General features: G+C 36.6%; 1 protein-coding gene across 1 annotated transcript; it reads left to right on the plus strand.

The window, feature by feature from the left end:
* The first annotated feature begins 1,779 nt into the window (after positions 1-1,779).
* Positions 1,780-9,314, plus strand: LOC127154065 (uncharacterized). Its single transcript, XM_051095462.1, has 6 exons — positions 1,780-2,342; positions 4,688-5,017; positions 5,645-5,980; positions 7,126-7,479; positions 7,579-7,697; positions 8,708-9,314. The coding sequence occupies exons 1-6, from the start codon at positions 2,297-2,299 to the stop codon at positions 8,717-8,719; spliced, it is 1,197 nt and encodes a 398-aa protein (XP_050951419.1). The 5' UTR covers positions 1,780-2,296; the 3' UTR covers positions 8,720-9,314.
* The last annotated feature ends 14,587 nt before the right edge of the window (positions 9,315-23,901 follow it).

Genomic DNA, 23,901 nt, shown 5'->3' on the forward strand with positions numbered 1-23,901 from the left:
AGGGTATTCCAATTTAAACCACACTCTCAAAATAGCAGGAAAGCACTTACTGGTTTATGTGGAAATGTCAGATTTGAGCAGACTCTCTCATGCAATTATTAAATGTAGTAAATACGAACAGTAAATATGGATACATGAAATGAGGAAAGATGAAGTTTAGGAATTAGATATTAAGGCTGTAATAAAACAGTCTAGCAGTGAGACTGTAAAACTTTCTTTGATTTCATTGGGGAAGAAGGACTGATGAATAGATTTTAAACTCTGTTTCAAACTCCGGAGCAGAAGGTAGTCGGTAATGCACCTATTATGTTGGTTGCCAGTTGCCGTTAAAAACCAGGGCCCGTATTCTCAAAACATTTTACCTTACCACTAGGAGCTCTGCTCAATAGCAGTAAAAGTTTTTAGATAAGAGTTTTCTCTTAAAACCTATTCACAAAGCTGCTGAGACAAACGTTTACTAAGGAATAGAGAGGAGTCTTAAGCTAAGAGTGAGGTTGACCTCGTTGCTATGAATGATGTTAGCATGCTTACTAACTCTGCACACAGTGATTGGCTGATAGGACAGGAATCTCTGTCAGTGACTTATTCATAGAAATGTTGTAGAGTATAACAATGTTGCCACATTCAAATAAAGATTTTAAAATGCAGCTGTCACCAATTAAGCAAGTATGTTCAGCTAATTGTCAGCCTCTTACATGTGGGCTTCTCATAAACAATTAGCTGATATGCATATAAACACCCTTTTAATTAACGGAGTAGAATAATCATGGCTGATAGTAAGACATGCAAATGTAAAAGAAAACCAAACTGGACACAAGAACAGCTGTTACTTCTTGTCCAAGTTGTTAATAAAAACAAGGATATAATCAAAGGAAAATTTAGAGTTGGGATAACTTCCAAAAAAGTTCTGTGGAAAAAAAATATATGTGTGCAAATAAATGTGGCGTAAAATGTTTATGTTGTAAGGTTTACAGAACCTCAGACACTTTGATCTTCTGAGACGCACAATACACACAGTGTATTAAGATACAGACATTTGTTTCCACATCTCACTGAGAGAAGTATTGAGAAAAGTCCCTCTTCTACCTACTCCTTAATAAATTGTTACATTTTATTTCATTCTGAAATACTTTGTAATTATTGACTCTAGTAGATTATATTGTATCACAAATACAATAATATTAAAGAATAAATAATCAGATGTCGAGATAAATTATCCTTAGAATGATCAATAATAATTAGCATTCTAACTCAAATGTGAGGTCATAATAAAATGTCAGATTTGAATTAAATTTAAATTTAATAACTTTGCGCACTGAAAAGACCGAACACGCAAGAAACTTTCATCCACCTTTGGATACCTACGTTGGGCCAATTGAGTGGACCTTACAACGTTCCAAGGCAGATTGCCAGCAACAGCCATTTTAGCCCTGCTAACAATAGAAACCATCCTTTTCCTGGTTATAATGGGAATTGTACTGGTTTTAATTGTTCGGTAACGAACACTCTCAAGGTCCTGCCAAGAGGGCTGAGGGTGGACGGAGGAGCACGCATCGCCGGATGAAGCTCTAAGACTCTGGACGGGTATAAGAATCAAGTAGGGTTGCATGTGGGTTGGTTAATCAGAAAATTTGGTAGTTAGAGTGTCAATGGTCCATTTGAGAGATAGGTGGCGATAATGCACTTATAAGTCTGCGATCTGCCGTAAAACAAGCAGCAGCAGCAGCAGAAGAAAGAAGAAGAAGAAGAAGAAGAAGAAGAAGAAGAAGAAGAAGAAGAAGAAGAAGAAGAAGAAGAAGAAGAAGAAGAAGAAGAAGAAGAAGAAGAAGACGACGACGACGACGACGACGACGACTCTCAAGGAATGAACAATGGCCACTGACCAAGAAGTCGAAGCGATGGAGGAGGAAGAAGAAAAAGACAGACCGCTTTTTTAAAATAAGCCATTAAAAAAAATAAGAATTTTAACTTGACAGCGCGTTAAAATTGTGACACTGAACTCCGATCAAGTCAATCACAACGATAAAGCGTGTTGTTGATTTTTCGTCGAATTGGCCAGCGAGTCTTCAGCAAGTCTTGTCGTACAGCAACATCAAATGTTTTTTTTTGTCAAAACACGAATGAAACAACGACTCAGAGCTTGTATGTGGAGTAAATGTTTCTGATATAAGCTATAAGATATAGTTAGCCAGATAATAACTTACTTTCACTTGGCCTGTGAGAGGCCCGACAGGCCTATTGACAAAACCCATTTCTACACAAACTGCATTCATTTTTAAGTGGATAAACGGGAAAAATGAAGATCTTAATTTGGCTGACATTGTGTGGATTCTTCGTACAGGGTAAGACATTTATAACACTCTTTTCTGTAAATGTTGTGGCGTAGTTTCATTATGTTTTTAATTCGTTAACACTTGAAATAATATTAATTCTTGGCTATTGCTGTTTTACTTTTTAAATGGTTTTAAGATGACATTATAATATAGTCAGGGTCGTATTTATGCATATATGCATTACACGCACGGCCCAGGTAGACGTCCTTCGATAGAAATCGAGCAGCGATCGCCATATCGTGATACCGAGAAATATTATATAGGTATAATAGTATGGTTTTCAAAAACGTGTGAAATATTTTGATAAGTTGGCGTTTTCAGGCCCCAACCCACCGTAAATAAGCGACCAAATGTTCTAAAAAATGTTTCCTGTTTTTCTTTTTTTTTTTTTTTTTTTTTTTTTTTTTTGGAAAACGGTGTCGTTAAGGGCCCAGTTGAAGAGATGATAAAATGGCGTTAGCTATTAATAGAAAAACTGGGTGTGGGGTTCGTGTGTGTGTGTGTGTGTGTGTACTTTCTCTTAACACAATATTGCATTTTATTTTATTGTTTTTGATTAACTACCTTGACCTAAAATGCGAGTGTTTACTGTTGCCTTTGGCATTGTTGATGTACTGTTTCCTATTTAATACTGTACAGCCGCCTTGTCACAATTCTGTATTGTTAAAGGCGGTATATAAATAAAGGTGACTTGACTTGTGTATGTATGTGTATATATATGTGTGTGTATATATATGTGTGTGTGTATATATATATATATATATATATATATATATATATATATATATATATATATATATATATATATATATATATATACACACACACACACACACACACACACAATTTATGAATGAAAGCTAAAGTATAGTTTTGAATAGAATGGGAATATCAAAAGCGAAACCACTATTCACAAAACACAGACAACCTGTATTTCAGATATTAACCTGTAATTTAAAAATAAGAGCACTATTTCGAACAATCTCAATTTCAATTTATTTAAAAAGCACAATTAAAAACAACTTCAGTTGACCAGTGTGCTGTACAATATTCTAAAAGACTTTTTAAAAAACATGTATACAAACCAAACAAACAACAGACAACAAAAAACATCACAAATCATATGCTATGTTGAATAGATATGTTTTTAACTTTGATTTAAAAATATGCAATGTCGGTGCAGTTTTAATATGGATCAGTAACTTGTTCCAAAGTTTAGGTGCGGCTATAGCAAAAGCTCGATCACCCCTAGATTTTAATTTTGACTTTGGAACAGTTAACAAACTCTGGTTGGCAAACCTAAGAATTCTTTCTGGATGATATTCACACAACAAGTCAGAAAGGTAGGAGGGAGCGAGGCCATTTAAACATTTAAAAACAAGCATAAGCACTTTAAAATCAATTCTAAAGCGTACTGGGAGCCAATGTAAAGACATTAACACAGGGGTAATATGTTCGTGTTTACGAACACCTGTTAAAAGACGTGCAGCTGCATTTTGGACCATTTGTAATCTTGATATTGATGAACTGTTGATTCCCAGATATAGTGAATTACTATAGTCAAGTCTAAAAGAAATAAAAGCATGAATTGCAGTTTCAAAATGCTTAAAAGAAAGAAAAGTCTTCAATTTAGCCAATGCTCTTAATTGGTAAAAACATGATTTAACAACTAAATTTATTTGCCTATCAAATAAGACGCCCAGGTTTTTTACACATGATTTAACAGAAGAAAATAAAACACTAGTATTTCCACGATGAATGTTTGGGACATCAGAAGAGCCAAACACAATGATCTCTGTTTTACTTTCATTAAGATTTAAGAAACTAAAACATGAAATTGTATTTTTGAGTCCATATGTGAACCTGGATGACAAAACCAGTCATAAGGGTCAATTTTTCAAAATTGAGATCTATACATCACCTGAAACCTGAATAAATAAGCTTTCCACTGATGTATGGTTTGTTAGGATAGGACAATATTTGGTCAACATCAAATCAAATCAAAATATTGAGAAAATCGCCTTTAAAATTGTCCATGTTTACAGTAGGAGTTTAACAAAATATCTTTACTTAATTTCCTAATGATTTTGCCATAACAGAATAATATTAACAATAACAATAGTTTTGTGGTCCGGGGTCACATAAATGGTGTAAACTATACCACTAGGGCTAGCTCTTTCGTGGGGTGAGTCTATGAAAATTTGCATTGATCACCACTAGGTTGTATGAATGGTGAAGCACAATAATAATCAAGATGTGGGTTATAGGGTGTTCTATAAGTTGTTGAAGATCATCCAGGAGACTTATGTCTGATGAATGAAAATATCAATCAGTAATGCTTTTCTGTGTTTCAGATGTTCATACAAACAGCGAGTCGGTGTCAGTGAAGGAGGGAGATGCAGTTGGTCTACACACTGGTCTTGAAATAACCCAAAAAAGCTTTCGAATTAAATGGTATTATAATGACACTCGCATCGTTCATGTTAATGGAGATCGCAGTATTGACTGTACAGATGTTCAGTGTAAAGTAGTTGCTGAGAAATTCAAAGACAGACTGAATCTAAATCATCAGACTGGATCTCTGACCATCACAAGCACCAGAACCACAGACTCCGGACTTTACAGACTACAGCTCATTAGCGAGAGTAGCGTGACTGAAAAGATCTTCAATGTTACTGTCATTGGTGAGTATGCATAGTAACCTGTTTAAAAAAGTGAGCTTTGATTCTGTTTAAATATAATTACAACAGTGACAGCAGTGAGCAATATTAATTAAACTGACAAGTGCCTTTTTAATTACAATTCTGTTTTAATGATCAGAAAACAGAGACCTAAAGTGACATAACTAGATTTCTGGCACAGACTTACTCTATGTATTACTTCCTGCTTTAAAGCAATCTGAGACTCAAAGTGCTCAGCAATTAATGTAAATGCAGGGTGAGAATTGTGTGGTAGTTTGGGCAAGTAGAGAGGAGGACATGAGACTTCAATGGCCCAATTAACATCAAAACAAAACGATCTTAAAAAAAAAGTATATATTCACAGTCTTAAAATTCATGCAAAACTAAAGACATTGGTATAACATACTGTAAAATAAATGAAAGAGTCTGAATTGGAAACAGGCCTATTATGGTGGAAAGTAGCAGTATATTAAGGCTGCAATGTTCATTAGGGGTAGAAGGGCCTGACTTTATGGTCTGTAGAGAAATGAGAGAGGTAAAAAAAAAAAACACACTTTTGCACAGGATTTTTCTGTTGTATGTTATTTCCTTACTAATGTTTTATAATTTAACTCTTAATTTCTTCCTCAGGTGCTTCAGGTGTTGATAAAGACAGAGTGTCAGTGTCAGTGTCTGTGATGGTGGGAAATTCAGTCAATCTGTATACTGATGTTAAAATAAAACAGGAAGACAGAGTTAAATGGTTTTGTAATGATACACGCATCTCTCAAGTAATTAGACATCAGAGTATGATTTGTACAGATGCTCAGTGTGAAGAAAGATTCAGAGACCGACTGAAGGTGAATAATAAGACTGGATCTCTGACCATCACAAACATCACAAGCACAGACTCTGGACTTTATAAACTACAGATCATCAATGACGACCGCAGCTTAATTGAAAAGAGCTTTAATGTTTCTGTCTTTGGTGAGTCATTTAACATTTAAAAGCAGGTTATGTGGGCCACACTTAATTGGTTTAATCTTAAATCCCACACTAAAAATAACTGAAGAATTAAGAATTTATTGGATTTTCATAAAAATGTGTTAACATCTATTTAAATCAATGCATTAATTCAGTTTGTAATAAGGTAATATATTTACTAAATTCTGTGATAATGTTGGTTAAGTGCATGTTTAGTCGTATCCATTAGAAGCCTGAAATCAAATCAACTTGATCATGTATTTTACAGAGAAAATATGCATTCAGATTTTGATAGGTCTTAAAATGGATAATTTTGCTTATAAATTTGGCTTTGGAAATATAGTGCAATATAGTGTATTTCTGTGTTTCAGTGGTGACTTTTTTTGTTTGGAGGGAAAAATGTTCTATAACAGACAAAAAAAAAAAAAAAAAAAACGGTATGAAAATGTAGTGTTTTAGCAAATTTTTATGATTGGTAGCTATTATATATATAGTATAGGATATAGGACAACACTGGAGGGAAAAACATAACATTTTTAAAATGTTTCTATCTCCAAGATTGGATCAGTTCAGTAAAATGGTTCATATATTTTTAAATCACATATGTTTGTGTGTGTTATATTATTGACAGATTGTATTCTGTTTACCTGTATATAATTGCTGGTGTTATGACAGAAATTGCAGATTATTATCATTTATATCATAATCACAATGATTAATATTGATTAATCTTAAAATAATTTATATTTAAAATACTTTTTTTTTGTGTGTGTGTGTGTGTGAGAAAGTTAATGATATATTCTCTATATGGCCATTAGGATCAAAAACAAAAGCTTTAGACATTCAGAAACACTTGCATTATAGTAAATAAAAAAGTTGACTACACTGCACAATAGATCTCATATTTACTTTGTGTCTCCACATTGTTGGTTATAATATATAATAACTGAAATGTTTATTATTTTATTAATTGTGCAGCTGTAACTATACATTCGCATTCACACCTATATACAGAATATAGATCACTTGCAAATGCATTTGCTGATAACGTTGAGTTTGCTGTTTGTAACATCAGAACAGTTTGATTTAAAACAGCAAGTTTTTTCCTTCACAAAAGTTCCTCCAGCAGCTGTTGTTTTTTGTTTCAGATGCTGCTGCTGAAATGAAGACAAAGTCAGTGAAGGAGGGAGAATCTGTCACTTTAGATCCTGGTGTAGGAGGAAAAGCAAATGATGTGATGGCGTGGTACCATAATGGCATTCGCATTGCTGAAATCACTGGCAATCTGAGTAAGATCTGTCCAGAAGATCGGTGTGATGAGAGATTCAGAGACAGACTGAAGCTGGATCATCAGACTGGATCTTTGACCATCACAAACACCAGAACCACAGACTCTGGACTCTATATGCTAGAGATCATCAGAGGTAGCAGCAGCAGCAGCCGTCGCCGTCGCCGCAGCATCAGCATCACCAGTGTGAAAAGCTTCAGTGTTTCAGTCATTGGTGAGTTTAATTGCACTTTCCCTTGAGGAATTTTAAAATGCAGATCAGTATTAATTAAAATTAAACGGTAATAATGTCTGCCTCTCTGTATTGTTCCAGAATCACGTTTGTCGTCAGGTGCAATAGCAGGAATAGTTGTTGCTGTTGTTCTTTTGGCTGTTGTTGCTGTTGTTGCGATTTGCAAGCGTGAAAAAATATATACACTAGTACGCCAGAACGTAAGTATTACAGTTGTAAATAAAACTAAGTTTATTGGAGTATTATTTTACAAGAAAATACCATTTCAGTTAAAAATTCACGTTTCATTCAATCTATTGCTTGTTTCTTTGTAATTATTTGTGAATTGTACTAGTAATTTCAGCATATGAATACATTTATATATTGTATCTAATAATTATAATTAATTTTCTAAGTTACATAATTTATATATCACAAAGTGTTAGAGCAATGCAGTTGTGCAATGTAAAACTTTCTTTTTTCACCCTTTTTATAATGTAAACGGAAGTGTATAGGTGAGGTAGTGACAAAAAACAAAACAAATTACATTCTAAATGTGCAAAATCACAAATTATTATAATAGTAAGAATTATTTGTGAAATTTACTAGCAGTTTGTGAGTGAATATAGTTTCTTCACCATTTTTTCAGTTATATTCATTTTATATAATATAATTGTTTCTATTAATTATATAACTTATTTAACATATGGTGTTACAGTGAGTCAGAATGTAATGCAGATGTAAACTATAAAACTTCTTTTTTACCCTTTTAATCATGCAAACGGAAGTTCACAGGTGAGGTGGTGTCAAAAATTGTCTCCTAAATTAATGTCACAAATAATACGAAAATTAGTAAGGACAGCAATAACCCTTACAGACTGTTTGATGCAGAATTTTAACTGCAAAATTAGAAGATCAGTGTTTGTAATTACTTGCAAAAAAAAAAAAAAAAATGATAATAAATCACATGATGCAGCATTACTTTTGTGAGTGATATTCAAATTAGAATCTTCTTGTTAAGTTGTGATGTAAAGAATAGTGTTTCCAGTTCTAAGTTTGCAGTTAAGAATAGTATTTATTAGCCATGTTTATTCATATCACACCTTTAAGTGAGCTAACCGTGATGTGTGTTGTCAGACATAACGAGCCTATAGAACACAATTGCAAGGATTCATTATTTTGTGAGAAACATAATTTTCTAAATTTTAGTTGTAAATCTGTTTTCTTACAGGAGAACCAGTAGATGATCCCTAATCAAACTGATGTGAAGTCTGAAGTCAAGTGACAAGGTCCTGTTTGATTTCAGTGGAGAACTGCCAACTGCTGGTGACACAAGCAACAATGACGTTTGACGGTTGAGTGTCCGGGCCAAGTTGAGAACATTTATCGAGAAAGAGATTTTTCAAGCTGTAGTGGACAGCATATTCCAGGGCCAAGTTTAGGTAAAAAATGCTTGATTACAGAATTATGGAAGTAAAATTCAAGGTCATGGAATGCTGGTTAGGTAGGTTTTGATGCTTGTTTAAGTTGGTCCTTTGCTGGTTTATGCTGGTCCTTGACCAGCAACATGACCAGCTTAAACCAGCTAAGGACCAGCATAAACCAGCAAAGGAACAGCTTAAACCAGCATCAAAACATACCTACCAGCATATGCTGTTTTTTTTCACCAGGGTTTACAGCTGTCTGACTCCTCCTCCTGCATTTGGGCTATTTTTATTATTATTTTTTTTTTTGCTATCGATTTGTAGATGTCACACAGTCGGAAACTCGCTTATCTTTCACCATCATCTTCGAAGCACAGCAAGACATAATTAATAACGTAGCTCTGACATAGCAACGCACAACATATTCCCTTGCATTTTATGTGTCTTATGCACTTTTTCCCTTTTCATTCATGGTATTCATTTAGTAGTTGTTGATTACTGTTGTCTATCTTTTGTTAATAAAATCTATTTTATTACAACTTGTGTCTTCCTTGTGTTGATACAGTAAGAGGTTCTACAAGTTAGAGATCCCACCAATCTTTCTTATGTGATGTTCTCATAACCACACATTAACTGACACATGATCCAAGAATCATAACGTCAGCTGTGACATGAGTAACCATCACTACCCCACTACCCTATTTCACCTCCCTAGGTTGGCGCAAACAAAATTCAATACATTAATTGGCGTCCCTAGGTTGGCGAAAGTGAAATTTACTACAAAGCACTTGCTTAAAAAAAGTTCACTGAAAGAGAACATGAAAACAAGAGGAAACTAGAAGAAACTCAAGTCACTCAGAGAAAATGTGTGATGATATTTATAGTCAGCACCAGTACTGGAGGTTAACCGATTGGTCAGTTTTACTGATTTAAAAAAAAAAAACTGTAATTAGCATTAAATTAAGAAACATAGCATAAGGTTTTTAGTATTAACTGTGAAGGGATTTTTACACCTGCTAAAGCATCCCAGAAAGGAATTATATGTATGGATTATATGTATGTCCTTCCAATATTAGCAGTAGCGCACTACAGTACTTTAGTCCACAGTAACTCTTCTGTTTTGACATACTATTGGATGTTTCGCTTACAATCAGTCTGAACTGCCTATAAACAGAAATACCTTGTCAGAATGGACATTTTGACTAAGTAGTAATGTAATCTTACATCTATACAGTATTACTATTGGCATCTCTACAACACTACAAAGAAAAAAAAATCCATGTTAAAAACACCAGTGAATGTTGTGTCTTGGATGCTGGTGTCCTTGAACCTAATGTAACCAGCAAGTCTCCCCTGGTCAGTAAACATTAATTTTACTCTGTGCTGGTATTTCCAGCAGGAATCTGAGTAGTATTAATGCTTTATGTTTTTGTTTGGGGTGTTGTGGGAATATTTAAAGAATGGGTGAAAGATGAAACTATGCAAGTGTTAATTCATGAATACTGTTACTTGTTTGCCAGTTCGCTCACTACCATCACATTCCAGTATTCAGGAATGTCATTATAAATTTCATTGTCCAGTATAAATGTCATTTGTTTGTCACAAAAAATAGAAAAAGTCTACTAATTGTGCAAATCTCTTTCTTCTGATGTAGTAGTAGAAGAGTAGAAGAGCTCATCACCTGCGTACTGAATTAAGCTACACAAAGTCATTTATAGTATGATCTTTGTGGGAACATTCTGGACTTTAATTAAAAAAAATGATGGGCTAAACTTTCACCTTAGGATTCAACCTCTGATTGTAACTAAAGCTACTAAATGTTAAACTCAGTTGATATTAGTCTCATAAACTGAACCAAAAGTTTTTTTTTTTATTTCATTTGTTTATTTGATTTTTCTGTTTTGGACTCCGAAATGATGTGAACTGCATATTTTCAGTGGCCATTTCTTATTTGTATATTCTTGCTTCCCTTCATTGTGTCATAGCTCCAACCCCTTGGAACACAAGTGAAAGATGTTTGTTTTGTTTTAAACTGCAAAGGTAAAACATATATTATAATTACTGTGACGGATGTGAAGGGGGGAGGAATATTTATATGTGCATCAGGTTTTTCGACAAGAAAGACTATTGCATAGAATTAACTTGCGTATCCTCGCTCATCCTCTGGAAGCTTCCTCACTTCTCGTTCCTTATTCCTGTCCTTCAAGATTGGCTCACTTGAATATCTGGGGCATGGGCTAAAGCACTGGCTCTCAACTCCAGTCCTGGGGCCCACTGCTCTGCACATTTTGTATATTTTTTTTGAATCTGACACACTCAGTTCAGTTCATGGATCTTTCTCCTAAAGAGCTGATGGTCTGAATCAGTTGTGTTAACTGAGGGAGACATACAAAATGTGCAGAGCAGTGGACGCTGAGGACTGGAGTTGAGAACCACTGGGCTAAAGAATGGAGGAGCAATGGAAATGGGGAAGCATCAATTTGATTAGTAAGGGTACATTTACATGACAGTGATTATACCGAAAATGGAAAAAATTGCAATGCTTTTGCATTTTGGAGTAGTTTCGCGTACAGATGACATTGACAAAATCCAAGTTCACAAAGGTCAGGCTAAAAACACTATTATGCATGTCAGGCCAGTAGTTGGTGCTCGTACATGCACATGAAACCAGTTTCCAAGAGTTTGCGGTTTGCAATTTCAGTTGTGTAAGTGAACTGGCTGAATCAGGTGTGCTAGATAAGGAGGGACATACAAATATACAGCACGGGCAAGGCAAGTTTAAAAAAACCTGCTGCAAAACACAATGCAAAGCCAAAAAAAAAGAGAGAGAGAGCACTGTAAATATATATATGATCAATATTTAATAATTTAGTCATTTCATATAAGGTAAAAATAGAATTTGTATTTGTGTTTTTGGGTGATATTTGTGTAACACTGAATGAAACTAATACAGAGCAACAGCATTTTAACATTACAAAATGTGCATGGGAGTGTGCCAAAAAACCAAAGTGAGAAAACAAATATGGACATTCTGTACAGAATAAATGAAAAGTTTGGATGCAACAGCCTCTGAATCCATCTGACGTATTTCTTTAAAATTAGCATTTCCTACTGGCTACTTTGTATAGGTTTCTATGTAAGTACTGGTACTTCTGATTGGGCTGAGGCTGGAATTTAGCCTGAGTTTGAAGGACAAGTGAATGGATGTATACTATGTGTCAGGAGCATTCACTCAGTATCATTATCTCATTTTTGACCGAGATGGCTTTTAGTTGGTTTTGATTCTGAACTCTTCAAATGTAAACAATACCAAAAGGTCTATAAGCACTGTAGTTGCACTATTTGGTCATCGTTTCTTGGGGACATTTTCATATACAGCCTCTGTCTTTGATTTCTGCAAGGAAACAAATCAATCAGGAACCTGCTGAAACAACGGAAAATTAATAACAGATCAACTGTTTCTCTCTAAGTGTTCCAAGCTATGGTTTCAGAAACACCAAAAATGGCTGACCCCATCCAAAAGGTGCCCTATTTAAGGGTATAGGGGGGCGATTTCTGACACAGCCATCAAGTGCACTCATTTGAACCCATAATACACAGCAATAACGTGTACAACCCAAAAAGATTTGTGAGGGTCCTGCAAAAGAATTTATGCGTCTCGCCAGAAGAGGGCGCCAATCAAAAGTGACATCAAAGACACTTACTGCAGTATGTCTAAATGGCAAACAATAGCTTGATACTGCATTTCACCTCAGATGATGAACCGCAAAGTAGCTGCAACCCAAGACCAGACTTCAGCACAGCATGCTTAACTTTGTCATACCTCTCATAGAAAATCTATAAAACTGACGGTGATTTATTTTATAATAAATAATAATAATAATTACAATACATTGCAATTATTTAATGATTGCTGCCATCATAGCCACTGTTTCAGTTTCCAGTTGTATCTGGTGACATCCATTTAGCCTACATGAGCTATAAGCTCAGTCAGCACACTCAGATAACACATGTACATCTGCAAGTTGTCTGTTAAAGATCGCTTGATCTGGAAATCATCAGCTGTGTACAAACATCTGACAGACGTGTTTAAGATACGTTTTACATACATTCTATATCACAAACATCTTAAAGGCATTTAACTGTCTATTTGACATCCTATAGGAAACGTCCTACTCTGATAGCACACGTACATCATGGAGACGTCTATTTGACTTCTGCATTTACATCTGCAAGACGTATTGCAAGAGTGTTTGCTCTTCTGCAGTACGCCTATACGTTTCCTATCAAATGTTAAATAGACGTCTATTAGATATTTTTAAGATGTTTATGATGTAGAATGTATGCAAAACTGACATCTTAAAGACATCTGTCAGATGTTTGTGTGCAGCAGATGCTTTCCAGATCAAGTGATCTTTAACAGTCATCTTGTCTGATTGTCGCTGATAATTGGTGTCTTAAACATACATGTCAAACGTTCATATACATGTCATATACTTTTTTAATGTCAAACGTTCATCTTGTCTCACTTTGCCTGAACTTTTTTTTTCTGGTTCATGACAGTTAGGGTATGTTGAAAAACTCCCATCTCATGTTCTGCCTCAACTTAAAAATTGTCTTATATCACTGTTTTGCATTTTTTGTTATGGGTGTTTGATCTCCTTTGCATGTTCACTTTGCAAAGACTGGGTCGTTACTTCTGCAGTGATGTAGGATGATTTTTAAATTATTTTTGAAGTTGAGGGAGAAAATACGATTGGAGTTTTTCAACATACCCTAACTGTCTTGAACCAGAATACACAGAGTTCAGGGAGAGAAAGACAAGATGAGCGTTTGAGATTAAGAAGCATTTAAATTGTTTTTTTTATTTTTTTTAAATGAAAATAATCAACCATTTCTATAGGTAAGACTCTTCTTCCTCATCTGGGATCGTTTACAACTGCATTTGGGATCGTTTGAAGCCGCATTTAAACTGAATTTTGGAAGTTCAAAATCGGGGCACCATACCAGTCCATTATATGGAGAAAAATCAAAACTCAAAATGAAAAAAAAAAAAAAAACAATTTCTTTAAGGCTGAAGAAAAAAAGACATGAACATCTTGCATGACAGGGGGTGAATACATTATCTGTACATTTTTGTTCTGGAAATGGACTTCACTGAAAGTCTAACACAAAACTTCTATAAGCAGTTCTAATCAGTTTCAGACTAACTGACTGCAACAACTTACAACTCTGTCATGAATGATCTTACCGTTTTTCGCTGTTTTGGTTTACACAATGCTGAACCAGTTCTGTCTTCCTCCTGTATCTGAACTGCATTAATAATATTCACAGATGTGTTAAAAAAATAACAACTTTGTGATCTTTATACAAATCTGTATGTATCTGATTCATATGGATTAAGGTAATATTTGTAGTTTATAGTTGAATTCCTTACCTGATTTTCTGCATTTCCTGCAGATGCAGCACATCACGAATGCAGCTGAAATCAACAGAAAGCCAACCACAGCAGAGATCAGCACTATGTAAAACAAGGGTAGGCCCTGATCTATTATGGACAAAATGAATGTGTCAGTGTGACCTCAAATTAGACTGAGATCTCATTGATGGTTTATTTTCAGCGAGTCAAAATCAGAGATCAGTATAATATATAATCATATCATCACCACTGTCGTACCTGAGTGAATCTGGCAGAAATGAGTAATGTTGAGATGTTTCATCTGCATGCTGATGGGATTGTTGATCACACAGCTGTAGGTGTTTTTATCCTGATATTCCACCTCCAGAGGTAGAGAGAGACTGATGCTGAGATCAGACACACTGATGCTGGACAATAAACTGTTTCCTTTGTACCAGGAGAGACTCACATCACTCACATTCACCACTGAACACAACAATGAACAATTCTGCTGTGATGATGATGAAAGATTTTGTGAATAATCTCTGATAATGACAGGAACAGGCAGACGAGCTAGAAAACATGACATTTCAGCACTACAGTTAATGTAAGTTAATGCATTTATTAAAAAAAAAAAAAAAAAAAAAAAACTAATTGTCTTCCATTGTAAGCACTTTGACTGACAAGACTGATCTCTACTCACCATAGACAGGAACACTGAATGTCTTCGTTGACCACCTAGGCCCATCTATCTCTAGTTCATAGTGTCCATCATGTTCAGTTGTGATGTTTGTGATGGTCAGAGATCCAGTTTGATTGTCCAGCTTCAGTCTGTCTCTGAATCTTCCAACAGGACTGTCAAATGTGGAGAAGACATGTTTCTTTATACTGATTTTAGCTATCAGAAAGTTTGCAGCTCCAAATTTCCACAGTATATCATCGTCTTCATGTATCTCAGTAAGATCAGAGTTTAGAGTGACATAATCTCCCTCGATCACTGACACTGACTCACCAAACACACCTGGAGACCATGAGCAGAGACAGAAGTCAGTTATTGTTTGTAACTAAATGTCAATTGTAGAACATCCTAAACAGTATGCACTGGCATCAACTTACACATTGTTGTTTGAACTAATAATTTTTATCTTTAAGATGTGAAGTGCCTCAATTTTCACATTTATATGCCAAGTCCCACAGTAATATTTGTTTTATTAGTCATAGGAAAAATGTTAAATGCAAATCCTAATATGAACCAAAGTAAAAGCTTTATTACAGTGAAACGGAGAGAAATTAAAAAGCTTTTATAACTTACCAGTCGGACTGAGCCAGCACAAACAGAACAAAACAAACATGTAAAACATTTTCTTTCAGTGTCTGATCTAGTAAGACCGTCTGTTGAAAACACAAGTCCTCTTCTTCAAGTTAATCTGTTGTGTGAATCCTCCCACAACCAAGTTTGACCCACCTAACTCACACGCACACATTCAAATGCATGCGCACACACAAAATGTGAATGCATTTTACAGCCTTTACATTTGGCTCTTAATAGGATTTTAACAGTTTGTGATTGTGGAAAACAATATTTTTTTAAAATAATTTAACAACTGACAACTTAAAATAATTTAACAACTTAGCATTTTGCTGAATGTGTAAGAGTAGAAGAGTGGAAAATTTTGTAAATATTGGATTAGACAATCTAAATTTGATGGTAAACAAACTTTAAAATGGATTTTAAAATGTTTTCATAATCATTCAATGATTGTGAATTGCAAAACAACATATTAAAACCATATACCATCTCACACTGCAAGTTTCATAAATGTCGGACAGATGCAGTTCAACTGAGTCAAACTGAAACCTGCTTTGGTTGGTTTTTAGAAACTTGGTTTGATCTGCTGGATGGACAAAATGCTTTTGCAGGAAAGTGGCCTTTTGTTTAGTTTGTAGGTGAAGGGCTTTGTAGGTTAAGGCCTGTTATGAATCTTACAGTCTCACTTCCTCTCTAGAGAAAGTTTGTGGTTTAGCACAATTTATTTATTTACTCATTTAAAATTATTTTCATTATTACAGTTTTTCACATTTGCATTTTTTTTTTTTACCTTTATTTATATACTGCTTTTAACAATACAGAATTGTGACAAGGCGGCTGTACAGTATTAAATAGGAAATAGTACATCAACAATGCCAAGGGCAACAATAAACACTCAATTTTCAGGTAAAGGTAGTTAATCAAATACAATAAAATAAAATACAATATCATGTAAAGAAAAAGTGTCCCCAACTAAGCAGGCCAAAGGCGACAGCGGCAAGGAACCAAAACTCCATCGGTGACAAATGGAGAAAAAAACCTTGGGAGAAACCAGGCTCAGTTGGGGGGCCAGTTCTCCTCTGGCCAGACACAGAGGACTCATCAAGTTCTCATGGTCTTGTGCCGGCAGCCGTCTAGGTAACGAGGTCTTCACTGGGGATCCGTCTCTGGGGCTCATGTAGTCGATGTGGTCTCCGCTGACATTCAGGGGTGTAGAGGTCATCTCTAGGTGCTGATCCACCGTCTGGGCTGGGTACAGACTGGATCCGTTCTTAATAGCCTAAACCAATTTGTCAAATAAATCACTCTTTCTGCAAACCCTTAAACATGTTTAGGCAGTTTAGATGCTGTTTGCAGATCTCATACAGTCTTTTTGCAAAACTCCAAACACATTCTCTCTAAGACACAGTTTGCTCTGTGATGAACTTGTGATGCAAAACCCTAAACACAAGAAAGCAAAAGTTAAGCACAACTGCAACACGGCTGTCATCGTTTACACACAATAATTCAAAATTCTTCACACTTGTTTATAAATATTTAAATATACAAAATATAAGCCAGTTCAAAGTGCAAAAAAGGCACGGCTGCATCTGTCAATCTGAGAGGTACAGAAGACTGTGAATATGATACTGTACAGTATATAGTAATTACAGTTTTTTTCAATTGCTTGTAAGCGTTTCAATACTTAAAGTACTTTTTCTAAACTCTAAACACAGCAACACATCTACATCACACAGTTAGCTAAACAGTTAATTTCCTGGCCAAAACTACATTTTGTTAAATAAAAACAAACTCTGCATTTCAAAATGCTGAATACTAGGGGTGTGATGAGACACTTATCCCACGAGACGAGACACGAGACTGCGTTCACGAGAACGAGATGAGACAAGGTTTTTAAACTTTTCTTAAGAAATCCTCAATGATGAAAATATAGGAAAAATAGTATTTTATTCAACTGAAAAAGACAAAATGCAAAAAAAAAAAAAAAAAAAAAAAAAAAAAAAAAATGTAGGTGCATTGTGAACTTTCTGAAATTAAATTTCCGTTTTAATGAATTATATGCAGTAATAACATTTAAACAAGAATTTCACAATTCTGGCAATTGTGAATTGTGACTGAGAATCCCAGTTGTTTTTAATAAATTGGCAACCATGATTCTCTCACGATTCTGAAGAAAAAAAAAAAGATTAGAAAACTGAACAAAAAAAAAAAAAAAAAAAAAAAAAAGTAATTTACTAGTGGTTCTGACAAACTGTTCATATTGCTTATGTCTTTTAAAAACATATACATAAAAGAAAAACACATTCAGTGAAGGAGTCAGTGTCTCATTTTATTAAGACTTGTTTGACTATTGAAATCTAAGCGTTACAATACATACTAGTGTTAAAATACATTCGTTTTGATCGCTACTGTAGACAGTAAGTGTTTATACCCAAACTAAACTTTTATCCCAGTACTTCTGTTATTTAAATGTCTGTAACACAGAAATAATGATTATAATGTGGTTGAAAAGACTGTTTGTGTTGCTTTTTCTGCGTTCACATTTACCCCGACCCTCTGATTCATTAACATGGAAAGCGACAAATCGCCTCGGTTATGTATGGTAACCCTCGTTCCCTGATGGAGGGAACGGAGACGTTGTGTCAAGTGTACGACACTAGGGGTCACTCTTGGGAGCCCAAACACCTCTGATAGTTTGAGAAAAGTGCCAATGAAATTGGGTGTGCAGATTTGCATAACTGGCCACGCCCCGGACATCCGGGTATAAATAGGGCAGCGCATGCTCTGCTCACTCAATCTGTTCTGAGGAGTCGAATCGTTTCAACTCGGAGGCGGTCCAGAGTTGTGGCATGGAAGACACAATGTCCATCAGGGAACGAGGGTTACCATACATAACCGAGATGTTCACTATCTGTCGTACACTCCGAGTTGTGTCAAGTGTACGACACTAGGGGTCCCTATATAAGCACACCACAAGTCTGGCCGCGTCACGAGTGATCGGGCGCAGATAATAACAAGCCAAAGTGTTAACATAAGTGCAGCTCACCTCTTCGTGACCTTCCAACGTCCAAGAACTGACCTGTCACAGGCAGGGTAACCTGCAGCCGGGCCTTTCCTCAGTGGAGCAGCTGAGTGTCTTGAAAACATTGGGAAAGTGCCTGTTTCCCATAGGAAAAAAGGCACTACGGAGATCACAACCTGCCCAGAAGGGGGGTATAAAGTGAATATCATTAGTGAAGAGATCTGAGGTGGGCCCCACCCTAGGGGGGACTAACAAACTCAGAACCTAGAGACAGGCAGGTCTCAGGGGAAACATCGCACCACAGAGAGTTATAGGTGGAAATTACACACGTGGGGCCACATGAGGAGACACTACATATGGGGCACAAATCCTACCAAGAGATAGCAAAGTAATTTTACCTTGTGTTGGATATTTGCAGCGAGTTCCTCTGCTAAACCCAGCTACGACCAGAAGTGCCAAGTGATGGAGAGGATGTTCAGGGTTCACGCCAGGAAACCTACTGAAACTAGAGAAGCATAATCACCGTGAGGGGAAGCGCTTAAGCAAGCACTACACCAAACCAGAGTGCTGAGTCAAAGGGCTTGCGTTCAAGACTCTAGCAGATACTGGTTTCATGCACAGGTTGTAAATCTGGCGAGTGTATTAGGTGTAGCCCAATCTGCAACTCTGTAGATATCTGGAGGGAGGAGGGCTGCGATTTCTGCTTGAAGAACCACAGCATTCTCGCCCTGAGACGATTTGTAAGACAATGCCATTGATCTTGGCGGACGCTTCGCAACCTGAGTCACATAGCCAAGTCAGGTAGTTCTGAGAAGCTAAGGGGAGGGATGGGGCCCAACATCTCGGGACTCTACTAGCAGTTTCAGAGGAACTATACCCAACGTACCTGGAATGCGGATGTCGTGGCTGAATAGAGCAAAGAGCCCCGGGCTTGGAGATGAAGCTCCAAGAAACACGGGGTGTCTTTGCCAACATGCAGAGAACCAGGTAAGTGCCCAACACACCCTGGTCTGCAGATTCAGCATCTAGCCGTCACACAGAGGGCTATTGCTGCAAGATAACCAAGAGGGGGCGGGGGGCCTTCATACTGACCAGGCAATGACTGTCTGCGGGAAGACAGACAGTCGGAATGGGTTGCGCCGAATCTATCTCTCATCCTCAGGTCGAGAGTGGATCTGGGTAGGTCAGTTAGCCCGCCTCCTCTGGGTTGCTCGTCTGAGGAAAAACTAGAAGCCTAATGAGGGTTCTAGAAAGCCTACTGACAAGCTGATGTTGCCACCTTCCCGCAAGAACTTTGAATGTTGGGTGGGTCTGACCGGAGGCCCAGTTGTTGCGGGGCCTCAGGAGTTCTATAGGGGGCCGTCCGTGGCGACGAACAGACAAGAGTAGTCGGGGGTACAGGGCCGGAGCTGACCCACGACTGAGGCTGGATGATGGCCTCTGTCTGTTTTTTTTTTTTTTACTACCGTGAAGAACTGGCGTGCAAATTCTATCACGGTGAATCACTGAATGCCCAGAGAATGGCCGTGGCATGTAGGGTGGACGCAGCTTGTCCAGAAGCCGTGTAAGCCTTGCCCGGAGAGAACTTACAGACCCTGGATGGGAGCCATGGGAGGAACCCGTCAAGTGGCGGCGTTTTGCGGGGAGTACACCGCAATCACCCTCTCTGTCTGGGGAACCTCTGAAACCCCCTCACTGGACCCCCATCGAGGGTGGCGAAGGAGGAGAAATTGGTATATCGCGTTCTGACCGATTTCATCAACTTCTCGTGCAAGGAGCGAGAGGTTTGCGGGGTTGTCACCCAGCGGAAACTTCCTTGCTTCCTAATGCTCGCCATCGACGCACATCGCAACGGCCTAGTACCCGGAAGTAGAAGGACCGTAGCGGGAAGCAGTCGAGGTGAGCCGCGGCTTCACGTAAAAATAAGCGGCTCATGAGCAAAGTGCGCACATGATCATGTTTTCGCAAACAAGACATGAATCAAGAACAAACCTTGCATCAGCGTGAGCATCACTCAACACTGAACACAATGGTCATGACGATCGTTTGGGGAGGTAAGCCGCAACCAGGATGACACGGAGGGAAAGGCATGCTTACCAACACACAATCCCAACCACGCCAGCTCTTTCAGAGAAATTACTCTTTTAGGAGGAAGATTGCTTTTCAAGATCACTGTGTTTGAGAAGGGAGAGACCGCTGCTTGCGCCATGAATCCAACGACGGAGAGGTGAATGGTGCAGCTTCTCACAGAGAGAAACAGATTGAGTGAGCAGAGCATGCGCTGCCCTATTTATACCTGGATGTCCGGGGCGTGGCCAGCTATGCAAATTTGCACACCCAATTTCATTGGCCTTTTCTCAAACTATCAGAGATGTTTGGGCTCCCAAGGGCGACCCCTAGTGTCGTACACTTGACACAACTCAGAGTGTACGACAGATAGGGAACGTGCTTCTCATGCTCCACTGACTCTCGCGATGTGAAACAGTCCTAGTGTCCTGACACGTGTTGGATGAACGTACTCGTACAAAGATAATGGTAAAATCTAAAAGTCTTTAATATAATCCACAATAAACTTAAAGGCAGACAGCAAAACATGTGCACAATAGAGGAGACGGGACACAAAGCATAGAACTGAAACAACTTGTATAGAGTTGCTGATGATATACAAACAGGTGAAGAGAGTTAACTAATTAGGACACAACAAGGGCAGGAAGAACCAAATATGGGCACAAGAGGGAGAAACCAAAATAAACAGTCCACAGGGGTGTGAAACCTAGTAGACATAGCTAAATTGTCATTCAGGAATAAGATCGCATGGGTGTTTGATTCGAGATCTCGATGTTTTAATCATGCAGCTCTAATGTAAACACTGCAAAATGTTTTGCGAGGATATCGTCACGAGAGCTTGAGAGAGCCAGCTGGTTTCGCGAGACACCTCGGATCTCATCACCTCCCTACTAAATACCTTTTTCTACATATACTAACTCTTCTGTTGACAAAATTCCTGTTAAATTGGCCGGTTTTCATAGACAAGACGCAACCCAATCCAAGCCTGCCCTGCGCTACTGTCCCAACGATGTCAGCATGCTGCAGTCAATCCTCAGCCTCTGTCAGTGCTCTGTCAGTTATAGCATTTTATAGTGTCCTCAATATCACCCAAAAAATGTGTGTAAACTTTTGAGATTTCTTGTTTTATACATAAAAAAAAGAGCCTGGGGTCAAATTGACCCCAAATACAACCGATGTGACAAAATGGTAGAGGACATTAAAAAAATATCATGTTAATTTTATGTTTGCAGAGTTGTCCTCATTAAATTAGGAAAAGTCATTAAATCTGAAGCCAAAAAATAATGTTAATCATATTTTTACAGGCGCTAAACATCCCATGGGGTCAAATTGACCCCAAGGGTAACAGGAGGGTATTATCCTCACTAGTCCCTTGTTTTAGTTAGTACTTAGCCGTGCCCTTCTGTAGTTTCTTTGATCAGTCTCTGTTATGATTAAGTGGCTGTTTTCCCTGGTTTTTCCTCTGGATTTATTAAATATTCTGTTTGCATGGACTTTCTGCCTCCCTCGTGTCTCTCATCCTAACAACCCGTTACATTACTTCTACAACAACAGCAGCTTCATTTTTTTATTTAATTATTTTACTTATTTATTTATTTTAATTATTTTAATTTCTAATAATTGAAAAATAGCTGATTCCAATCCTATTTCCAAATATTTCCATTACATGCCCATGCATAATAAAAAAGGCATTCAGATTAGTTTTATTCAAAACAATACAGAACAATACAGAGAAGCAGAAAAATATTAAAATTTATATATATATATATATATGTATGTGTGTATATATATATATATATATATATATATATATTTTTTTTTTTTTTTTTTTTTGAAAAATGACATTGCTAATAAAGCCATGATCATAAATTTAAAAAAGCCCTTTGTCAGAAGGTCAGAAAGAGCTTTGAGAAAATGAGTGATGGTTTAAAAAAAAAAAAGAGTGTTTTAGCATTTCAGAAAAACTGTAATTAATAATAATAATAATAATAGTAATATAATAAATGTACTTCTGAGCAGCAAATCAGAATGTTAGAATAATGTCTGAAGGATCATGTGACTCTAGTAGTGATGCTAAAAATTCAGCTATGAATTCACAGGAATAAATTATATCTTAAAATATATTCAAATAGAAAACAGTTATTTAAAATATTCAACATTTTACAGATTTTTGCTGTATTTTGGATCAAATAAATGCAGGCTTTTGACTGGTAGAATATTTATTTTCATTTGTACTGTGTAATACTGTATTCACAACCACAAATGCTTATGATAAAAAAAATAAATACATAAAAAAAAAAAAAGTTTGGTTTCCATCTTGCTTTTTTGTTTTCCATATTCCATATCTCTCAGCCAATTCCTCTCAGTCTTGTACAGAAATATACTTAGGAGCTCATGAAAGAAGAGTTTTAGGTTTTGAATAACTGTGTATCTGATATATGTTCAAAAAATTGTTTTGGATGAAAACAAATTTAATTTTTAGCAACCTTCAAACATCAGCATGATACATCAGTAAATCATACATTGCTTTAATTCTCAAAATGATTCTCAAGAGAAAAAGGTCTAGTTCTTGCTAAAACTGGGAATAGCTACTGAAACTAGCAGAGCTTACCAGCATGATCACAGAAAATATAAGACACCAAGTATATGGTAGTATCCTATTTCACATTAATATCTCAGTTTATTTAGAGAACTTTGTGAATCATGAACATTCATGAGCTCAGTATTTTGTAGAGCAAAAGTCAAACTGTTCCACATGAGTAGGAATGGGAAAAAAAAAAAAAAAAAAATCAGCCACACGCTATTCACATCTCAGACACAAATTGACATCAAAAACAAACATTCAGTAGTAGATATATGCTTATGCACAAGCTGTTTGTCCAAAAAAGATTAACACACATTTCTGTACAGATGTAAACAAATGAATAAAACAGGTTATCTACTCCTTTTGACAAGTATTTTGCTTTATGTTCTCATGGGTTTTTTTTCTAAGAGAATTACACATGGTCTCTTTAATATGGGATGGGAGGGAAAATATAGCTTTAAAAAAGTCAGGTGAACACATGCAGAGAATGCAAAAACATCGATTTTTTTTTTAAGCTTCAGGGGCTCCATGCTTTAACAAGAAATATAAAAATGGGCCATTCGATTCGATTTTTTTTTTTTTCTTCTTTTTTTATGTCCTTGATTTGCAAGGTAAGTTCTT

The sequence above is a fragment of the Labeo rohita genome, chromosome 22, assembly GCF_022985175.1.
Source record: "Labeo rohita strain BAU-BD-2019 chromosome 22, IGBB_LRoh.1.0, whole genome shotgun sequence".
In the NCBI taxonomy this organism is placed as follows: domain Eukaryota; kingdom Metazoa; phylum Chordata; class Actinopteri; order Cypriniformes; family Cyprinidae; genus Labeo; species Labeo rohita.